Source organism: Nematolebias whitei, chromosome 11 (assembly GCF_014905685.2).
Source record: "Nematolebias whitei isolate Nwh7 chromosome 11, NemWhi1, whole genome shotgun sequence".
NCBI lineage: Eukaryota > Metazoa > Chordata > Actinopteri > Cyprinodontiformes > Rivulidae > Nematolebias > Nematolebias whitei.
Genome location: NC_056508.1, coordinates 39,894,121 through 39,904,064, shown reverse-complemented (window position 1 = coordinate 39,904,064; position 9,944 = coordinate 39,894,121). Strand labels below are relative to the sequence as shown.

At 36.9% G+C, this 9,944-nt stretch overlaps 2 protein-coding genes across 2 annotated transcripts in view; both read right to left on the bottom strand.

The window, feature by feature from the left end:
- The window catches only part of ddost (dolichyl-diphosphooligosaccharide--protein glycosyltransferase subunit (non-catalytic)), a 6,046-nt gene extending 2,752 nt beyond the window's left edge, over positions 1 to 3,294 (bottom strand). Inside the window, exons 1-6 of the mRNA XM_037684345.1 lie at positions 3,009 to 3,294; positions 1,675 to 1,785; positions 1,503 to 1,589; positions 1,312 to 1,415; positions 1,109 to 1,203; positions 836 to 929 (exon numbers count right to left, since the gene is read on the bottom strand). Coding sequence (XP_037540273.1) covers positions 836 to 929; positions 1,109 to 1,203; positions 1,312 to 1,415; positions 1,503 to 1,589; positions 1,675 to 1,785; positions 3,009 to 3,243 — 726 coding nt within the window. The 5' untranslated portion in view covers positions 3,244 to 3,294. The remainder of the gene's footprint in view (positions 1 to 835; positions 930 to 1,108; positions 1,204 to 1,311; positions 1,416 to 1,502; positions 1,590 to 1,674; positions 1,786 to 3,008) is intronic.
- Positions 3,295 to 4,164: 870 nt separating this feature from the next.
- Positions 4,165 to 9,944, bottom strand: part of zbtb17 (zinc finger and BTB domain containing 17) — a 14,621-nt gene continuing 8,841 nt past the window's right edge. Inside the window, exons 9-15 of the mRNA XM_037684343.1 lie at positions 9,716 to 9,803; positions 8,880 to 8,996; positions 8,649 to 8,769; positions 5,704 to 5,834; positions 5,313 to 5,573; positions 5,104 to 5,193; positions 4,165 to 4,706 (exon numbers count right to left, since the gene is read on the bottom strand). Coding sequence (XP_037540271.1) covers positions 4,375 to 4,706; positions 5,104 to 5,193; positions 5,313 to 5,573; positions 5,704 to 5,834; positions 8,649 to 8,769; positions 8,880 to 8,996; positions 9,716 to 9,803 — 1,140 coding nt within the window. The 3' untranslated portion in view covers positions 4,165 to 4,374. The remainder of the gene's footprint in view (positions 4,707 to 5,103; positions 5,194 to 5,312; positions 5,574 to 5,703; positions 5,835 to 8,648; positions 8,770 to 8,879; positions 8,997 to 9,715; positions 9,804 to 9,944) is intronic.

The window sequence follows — 9,944 nt, the reverse complement described above, 5'->3', positions numbered from 1 at the left end:
GTAAAAAAAAAATAAAATTAAAAAAAAAAAAAAAAAAACTGTATTATGACTTTTTATAATTGTTTAATGTTGTTGCTGTTGTCCATTGTTGTCATCTTTCTTTGTTGAAATCAGGTCTCTCTTGTAAATGAGTCCTCGAGGCTCAATGGGATTTACCTGTCTAAATAAAGGTTGATTGATTGATTGATAATATCAAACAAAAAGCAAATAAAATACAGAAAAAACAGTATGCTGATGCATTTTCTGTATTTTGACTAAAGCAGGATAGAAAATTGTTTGTGAAGATCTCAGGAAGGTTTCTTGGTTTGTCAAAAAAAATGGAGAATATCCCTTTAAAGAGACACGTTTTAATACAGTTATCAAATTATATGACTGTATCAAACATGCTCAAACATTTTCTGATTTGTTTCTGTATAAGTATCAGAATTGTTACTTTTTAAAGTTGGATTTATACATAAAAAAACATTACGGAATACAAATTTGCAGTAGTCCTAAGTGGAATAATTTTTGCTGCTAACAAAAGAAACCTTATAAAAGGTTAATCAATACACTGAAGTAAATTGCCTGCACTGTTCAGAGCAGGTCAAGTAGAACGTCACCAATAAATCTTTGTAGATGCTAACAAAACCTTTTTTACCAGAGCAAAAAGTTGGGTTCCATAAGTCATACAAATACTTTATGAAACATTATACCATACCATTTTATTTATAGAGCACTTTAAACAGTGACAGGGCAAACCAAAGTGCTGTACAAACAGAAACAAACAGGCAAAGCAAAGATACAGACGGTCTTAGAGCTGAACTTTATAAACAAAGCTGAAAATGTGACATGTTACCTGAGAGATGGGTCTGTCTGGGAAAGACGAGTAGGAAGTTGAAGAGCCAGTAAGGATGTCCAAGACAAGCGGGTTGTCTGGGTCAGCAACCATTCTGGAAAGAAATTTTGCACAGCTGAAAAAGGCTTCATTTAATTTCACCATTCTAAACAAGTAAACTATATTTAATAAATTAAACTAGTAAGGGACAGTTATTTTTTTATTCTGCCAGTGCCTGTCATGTCCATCACACGCTCTAGTAATGAATGGTTTACTGTTGTTTTTTGTACTTACCCAACACCCTTGAATAGAACAGGTTGTTTGGTGGGTTTGCCAACAATAGTAGGAGCCTTCAGCAGGTTCTCTGGGTCAGCAACAATCAGAGTGTGCTGGAGCCAAGATAATTAGTCAATTATAATGCTGAGAGACAAATGCCTTGATTGGTTTTATGAAACAATGTTAAAAGCTTTGGCTGTGCAGAGACAAAGTCCATTTACCTCTCCAGGATCAGACACATCATAGTGATGATGGTCAATAACAGCAGTCTTCTCCTCATCAAACTCGATGCCACATTCACTGCCCAACTCCCTCAGAGGGCCGCCTGTTTAACAAGAAAACAATATGAATAATTAAACATTTATCTTTTAACTGATGAAACGTTAGACAAAGCTTTTATCAAGAAACTGACCTATGTCGGAACTAGCAGCAACCAGGACATTGCCTCCACCATCAATGAAGGACGTTATAGTCTCCACGTTTATATTTCCACCAAAGTCTGAAAATAACCCAAAATGATATCAGATGGCTTGTCCAAGGTGGAAAATATTTCCTTTTGATTTTGAATACAAAAATAAATTTACCTTCGACAGATGGTGAGAAGATGATCAAATGGTCATACAAGAACTGTCCATATTTGATCAAAGACAGGGATGGATCGTCCGCTGTCTTGAATGCGAGGTCAAAGCCTCGGTCTGAAACAGAAACAACTGAACTGAAACAAACTCATGTTTTTTTACGCATTAGCTATAAAAATGTGACAGAAAATTAAAACTCAAAGCAACATTTTTTAACACTTGGAAAAATAATAATAATAATGAAGTAGTAAAGCCTTCATTAAGTCTTTATGAAATGGCAAAGAGGGATTATATAAATCTTTGTTGATTCTGGCAGAATTAAAACAAAAAAAATTCTATATTGATTTTATGAAGACACTAGATTTTTAAGGAAAAAAAAAAAAACAAAGTGATGTTTCTGTGAAATTTGATAAGCACCTGTTACAACTACTTGTTATGCTGCACAGAAGTCTGTTGGAGTCAGCCTCCCCACCATCACAGACATCTACACCTCCATATGCAGGAAGAGGGCCACCTGCATCATGAAGGACCCCACTCACCCAGCACACACACTTTTTGCCCCGCTCCCCTCAGGAAGGAGGTTGAGGAGCATTAAGTGCAGAACCACTGGACTGAGGAACAGCTTCTACCCTGAGGCTGTTAAGACTCATGAATCTCTAACCAGAATAATCACTGTGAAAAATCACATCATGTTGCTGCTGATCTGTTTCATGTGGCTGCTGATCTGTTTCAATGTTGCTGCTGATCTGTTTCAATGTTGCGGCTGATCTGTTTCATGTGGCTGTGTTCAGTCGTGCTCATCTGCTCACACAGCCCATATTCGTGCTGCTGTTCGGAGTATTTTTATACTACTAGTGCTTATTGTGTTTTTAGTTAACGTTTTTCTTAGTTCATATCTTAGATCTTATTCCTGTTTTTTTTTTACATTTTATACTTTTGTTGGATGTAACTGGGACCCTGTGTACACAATTTCGTTCCACCACATGTACCATATGTGGTGCGAATGACAAATAAAGAACCTTAAACCTTAGTAGGGTTAGCAGCCTGTGCTGCATGAAAGTAGTTATGCTAACAAAAATTTCCAAGAGGTTTATGTTTTTAAAAAAAATACTTCAATTAAATGAAGTTTAATGAAGAACTTTCAAATGATACTAGGCTCATGTACCTGTAAGTTATAGCGTTTAAATACACATGCTATTCATGTCAGTGAGTCTGTTTCTGCAAGATTTAATTTTGTTGTCATTTCAAAAGGCACCTGCTTTTCCTAATATCAGGTGGCGCTTAAAACAACACGTATAAATGTAAAAACTATCAATAAAAAGGGCCATTCTTCCACTGACCTGCCAGACTGCGGAAGAAGATTGAATGGGTGTCTTTGATGTTGAGGTTGTCCAGCAGCACCAGCGTTTTGCCGTCAGCTAAAACACAGTGCAACATGGAGGCTAACGACAGGAAAAAGAGAACATTTGTGTTTAAAAGTCTAATCCCCCGTGCTGGTCTCATTCCGGTACGTTTTTCATGCGATTTTAAAGAACTGAATCTGTTAGCCTCCCTCGCTGCTGTCGACGCCGCCATTTTGCTGCAGAAGTCGACGTCAGCGTTAGCAATCGCTGTACAACCTTTGACCCCGACATCCAGCCAATCAGAAGAGGGAACGCGTCCTGACCACTTCTCCACCAATCAGATGAAGGCTGCGCTGACAGACAAGGAAGTGAAATAAAAACATTGACCCGCCTTAATCGTTTTATCTTGAATCATTTTATGAGTTCTAGCCAACATTGGCTCTGCTAAAATTATTTCTCATTAGGCTGCACGTGTACATTTATTTACATTTCTGTTTCAGCAATTGAAAAATAAAAGCGTTGTAGGGTCTATTCAGCAATTAAAATTTTGCAGTACACTGTTACAAATTACTTGAAAATAGACTGTATTAAAAATACATTTATAACAACACCACAGAGTTTATCAGACTGCAATATTAACCTTTAATGAAATGGGGTGGATGTCCAGTGAGTCAGAGCAAGTTTACAAATATTTACAGCAGATTTTTATCAGGTTAAGAGGTTTTTAGACATATCTGTACACACATAAGACACATGAAAGTTTGTCACAAACTCATATTCAACTTCTTCACTTCTGTAAAATGTGAATTGTCATGTTCATGAAGCTGTCCTACATAAAACACCTGTAATTAAGCATAATAAAATAGTTTTTTTTTTTTTTTAAGAAAATGTACTCATTTTATCATGGAAAAAGAAAAATATTAGCTTTTTATTGTACATTTAATAATAGTTCACACCTAACATAAAGGGCAAAACAATGTTCTACATTTTGTCTAATAATAAACCAGCTATACAAATTTTGATAATCATCTCAGTAATATTTTACAAAAATAACTAGGTATTGCTATGCTGTTCTTGGGAAAGCAAATATATGATTTAAGATCAATAACTCATAGGAAAAAAATATTTTAAAAATATATGGTATAGTTCCTCTTAAGAATGTTGTAAACATCATAGTCCAACTCAATCAATGACTAATTAGGACACTTAATATTTTAATGTCCTTCTTTTGCATAAATTAATTCATCAGGATCAATCTTTTATGCATTTTGCATAAATATGAGTCCCTAACCCTGACTCTCACATTCCATTCCTTCTTTCTTTTCTCTGCATCTTCGCCCTCTGTTTGGTGCTCAGAATGAGTTTAAACTTGTCCTTCGTCCACCTCCTCCACTATATGACTTATTTCTTCTGACCCTTGTGGTGCCTCTCCAACTATCTGGTCCTCTGCTTTTCTCTCCCCCTCCTCTGTACGGATGATAACTTGTCCTTCCTGTATAACCTCTTCAGATGTGGGTTGCCATGTTGTGGCAGCATCCCCCTCAGCAGTGGTGGTGTACTGGTAGAAGTCAGAATCTGCCTGAAACATGACCAAGGCCTGAGCTGTGTGGATGCGCACATGCTGAGCGAGGGAGCTGGCATCAAGGAATTTATCACCACACGAGTCACAAGCGTACAAGATTTGGGTATTCGGGTCTGTGAACAAAAGAAAATTTACACAGTGAGCCATAAGATTTTTCATTTTATGCATCCTTTGAAGTTGAAAAGTCTAACAGGAATATTAGCAATTTCCTCTTCTAGTTTCTTGATGAGAACAAAGAAAACAATAGAAATTCTTACATTTTGAAAACAATTGTCCTTGATCTGCTTGAATCGATAGTTAATGCTTCTCATCATACAACATTACACGATTATGAAGATTTTTTTTTTAACTACCTCTATCTCATCACATAAATCCAATTGAAATTAGAAGCTTTATTCCCCCTGATCCCAACTGAAGCATAATTTCTAATCCCAATATTTGAACAATTTCCTTTTTTATATACAAACTTTATTACTGCAATTAAGAGTAGATTCATAGTACAAGTCTTACCTTCTTCTTGAACCTTCTCTACCGCTCTGGTGATTTCAGCTTTCAAAGCCTCAGTCTCATCCACAGACACTGAAGCAGACACTGGAACAACTATTAACAGACATGAAAAACATTTAATATTGTCTGACCACTTTGATTTTTTTTTTCCCCATGTTGAAGAAAAGTGTTTATCCCAAAGTACTAACTTAAAAAAACAGAACTTGTCTGACCTGTAAGCTGACCTACAGCATTAGCTGCAAGGGTTTCAGTTGCCAAGGTGACAATATCCTCTGTGGAGACAGTAACTATTTTGATATCGTCAGTGGTGGTTGCTCCTACACACTCTTCGTCCTCTTCTTCGTCAGCTCTTTCTGCTACCACGAGTAGATTTATGCCAGCTTTGCCTTGGTGAACAGTCTTGACGTGGGAGCGCAGGTTATCCACACGGTTAAACCCTCGGCCACATTTATCACAAAGGTAAGGTTTCTCCCCTGAAACAAAATGAGAAAAGCGAGACCATGCTGTGAGCTCAGCAGGATGTAGATGTGGTTGTAAATATACATCACAATTCACAACAACCTCAAAGCTTCATATTTATTTGATCCAAAGATTTATCCTCACCAGTGTGAATGATGATGTGTTTGGACAGGTCTCCCACGTTGACAAAGGCCTTGTTGCACATCCGACACTTGTGTGGCCGCACATTGTCATGATGGCGAATGTGATTGGCCAACTGGCTTGACTGTACAAATCTGTTCAGGTAGAAAAAATAACGAATATAGTTGGTGTTGACTTTTAGACTATTTCTTCATTTCAGCTTTACTTAAACATTTTATCACAGTATCAGTGAGCAAAGTATCAATATCACAAACAACTGGAATAAATAATGGAGCATTATAATTCAAGTGCCATGCTTTCATATTCTGCACATAATAACAAATTTGGTTGATTTAACAGACTCCCACTAGCCTTGATGCCCACCTAGGGTTTAAATCAGGGCTATTCAACAAAACTGCTTAGTGGGCCACAGTTTCTGAGAGCTAGCAGCTCGGCAGCCGGACATCCAGAAATTAAAGTCATTTTTTTTATACCTTTATTTTACCAGGAATAAATCCATTGAGATCATCAAAGGATGTCCTGGACAAATTATATAAATAAACCATGTTTTACAATGATCTGTTACATCTTAAATTTGTTTATTTTATTGCATTGAATCATAAATGCAACCAGAACCTAAATCCCAAACTCACAACCCCACCCCCCACCGGGAAGAAAAAAAAATCATGAAAAAATAAATAAATTATGAAATGGACTGGATTGAAGTCACTTCCAGAGCTGCTGTCTCTCAGCGAACAGGTCCCTGGTTCAAACCCCGGTCCAGGGGCCTTCTGGGTGGAGTTTGCTTGTTCTCTCCGTGCATGCGTGGGTTTTCTCCGGGTGCTCCGGTTTCCTCCCACAGACCAAAAACATGCATGTTAGGCTGATTGGTAACTCTAAATTGTCCCTAGGTGAGTGAGAGAGTGAATGGTTGTTTGTCTCGTTTGTCTCTATGTGGCCCTGTGATGGACTTGCGACCTGTCCAGGGTGTACCCCGTCCCTCGCACAGTGATTGCTGGACATGGGCACCAGCGACCCCCGTGACCCAAAATGGAATAAACGGGTAAAGATAATGGATGGATGGATGGATGGATGGATGGATGGATGGATGAAGTCACTTCCGGCCCACGGGCTGCCAGTTGAATAACCCTGGTTTAAATGGTAATAATGACCGGAACAAAGGTAAGGAGAGAGGAAATTTTACGTTTGTCACACTTGATAGCATTACTGCAATATTAAAACATAATATAGCACATTACAAGTTTTTTTTTAATGTTCAACCTTAATAAATGTTTTAGTTTATTAGGAGAAAACTTGAAGTAGGCAATTAATTTGATGCAGGGTTCACAAAAATTAAGAACAGCACTCAGTGGTCAATAAAATGTATAAAGCTACGGAACTATATTCCTTAAAAGAGAAAAATATTTCCAATGCTGTTTTTCTTTTGCATAAAATGGAAAATACAAATCTGTAAAAGATCTTTGAGAGAAGTTACAACAGGAGAGAGAAGGCAACAAGGTCTTAAAGGTGACTGATTTTATTACATTGGAAGCCCAAACCATTACTTTGATTTTAAAAAATATATTTAGTTGCCTTTTATTTTCAACCTAAACTACACAAAATAGAACATTTCTATCTCCAACAAGGCTTTTTATCTGCTTTGGCTAATCATAACTTTTGTAGAAAAACATGGAGTTCTGATGCTTGATTTTATTGCCAAGTAGAGCCTGACTGATATATTGGTAATGGCCAATATTTTAGGCCGATATAGGCGTTTGGGGACATATTGGTATTAGTCATAAATGTCCCATTATGCACCAATATAAACACTGGGAACAAGACATGTCCTTACTTACATGAGGTGTAATTGTACAATGTATCCAGCAGAGGGTGCATGCAGATGACTTTCAAGTCATGGCCATTCGCTTTAACTTTCACTTTAAGTTTCACTTTCATCACAGCCGAAGCAGCGAGCAATACTGTGTAGCATCTTTTCTGAACAGAGCACGGTAAGTTTATGTTAACTGATCTGTAAGATTTTAAAAAATCAACAATAATAAATTCTCTTCAATCCTCTGGCTCGCTTGTCAATAGCTACGTGCCTCTCAAGTTAGTAAGCTAATGTTTAAATAACCTAGCATAGTCTATTGTCTTGTAAATCTTTATCCAGAACAATAAATCTGGCATAGACGTAAAATATTTCAGTGTTAGTAATGTTATCTTTGTCATCCTCAATAAAATGCATTGTTTGAAATCTTTACTTCCGTGCAAAGAAAAAAACCGCAGATGTGGTCAATACTAATTAGGCCTTCACCATATGTGACTGAATGCAAAATTATTATTTACTACGGGTGTTTCTTTAATTTATATTTTTGTAACACATGTATAACTTTATGATGAATAGTAGAGGATAGAAAATGTGAACACACGTTAGGAAGACTGTTTCAAGGCTTCAAGTGTTAAAACAGGTAGCTGTTAACTGAGACTCTCATGGGTGGACAAAGCTTAAAATTTTTCAGCAATTATATCAGTTACCGGCATTAGCCCCCACCCAATAGCAGTATCAGCGACAGACAAAATTTTTGTATTGGTCAGGCCCTACTGCTAAGTGTCACTGCAGACTGGACAGGTTTGTAATTTGACAGATGCTGCATGTTTAACGGTTCTGTGGGTCTGATACAACACAGCATGTTAAGCAGGCGATAAAGGAAGATGCTAAACACACAATTATGTAAATACAGCATCACAAACGTAGTGGTGGCCATTTTAAACATTTCTGTACTTTTATCTTGGAAGTTTGTACCAGTCGTTGGTGCATAAGTCGTAATCAAATCATCCTTACTCCTCTGTTCTCTCCTCACATTTTTTTTCCATTTTGAATAATTTCAAATTTTCCAGCAGAAGTTTAATTTCTATCATGTTCTCTTTGTTTCATTATTCATGTGTCAATTACATCTTGGCAAGCTGACCTTTTGCCGCAGCGTTCACAGACGTAGGGTTTCTCTCCAGTGTGCTGACGAACATGAGCGATGAGGGAGCTGGCCTGAGTGAAAGCCTTGCCACAGACAAGACAAACACATGGTTTCTCTCCTGAAACACAAACCACTGTCTCACTACAGAGGGACAAAGTTTACATCTATCTGAGGTTTCTGACCTAAAAATATTTCACAAAACAGCATGCCTGAATGCGATAAGCGTACCTGTGTGGATGCGTTCATGGCGCTGCAGAGCTCCGGGGTCGCTGAAAGCTCTCTGGCAGTGCGAACAAACATACGGCTTCTCCCCACTGTGAACCCGCAGGTGTCTTTTCAGGTTCCCTTAAACCAAGATGGCACAAATGTCTCAAAGTCAAGAAACACAAACTTTAAATTTGCTTTTTAAACAAGAAAACTAACAGCACCTATTATTATGCTTGTTTGACATAATAATGTAAAAAAAACGACAGCATCAGCCCATCTCTTTCCTTCAAGTCATTTAGTGTGAAAACAGTGAGAATTAAATGAGTATCTGATCGTAACTGTACCTGGAAGAGCTTTAAAGCTTTAGTCAAAATTATATACATTATGTGGTAAAACGTGTCTAAAAACAATCCAAAATTATTATTTACAAGATAAAATTATCTTTTGGGTTTGACTGCTTTCAGAAGAGAAAATATTAACAAATTAAAGTACTTCAGGATTAAGAAATGTACACAATTGGTAACTTTAATGCTAATAACTCAGAAATATTTTAATTTAATTGTTTTTCTACCTGGATTATTGAGCATGCATCAGTAAATTTAGATTATTCTTTGCATGACCAATAAAATAGTAGTAGAATAAGAATGAAAAGAAAAAGTGTAAAAGCAATATATTTAATTTACTGGTGACTTAACAGACAATAAAGTCAGTCTTATAGCTGACAGGAAATATCTTTCAGAGCTATTTCTTTAAGAACTGAACACCTAAAAGGATAAACTTATACATTTCTTATACAACAAGCATCATTTGAAATTACATTGCTGAATTAAAATAAAAAACTTAAATCCTTCTTTTACCTGATGTTGTAAACTGTTTGCCACATTCTTTGCACTTCAGAGGCCCGTCTGCAATATGGATTTTTAAATGTGACTTCAGATTCCCCACCTAGTGAGAACAAGAGAAACATATATAAGAAATTGTTTTTGAAACTTAATTTAAATGTGTACTGTAGTCCCTCGATTATTGCGGGGGTTACGTTCCACGCACCACCGCGATAGGTGAAAAACCGTGAAGTAGGAACGATAT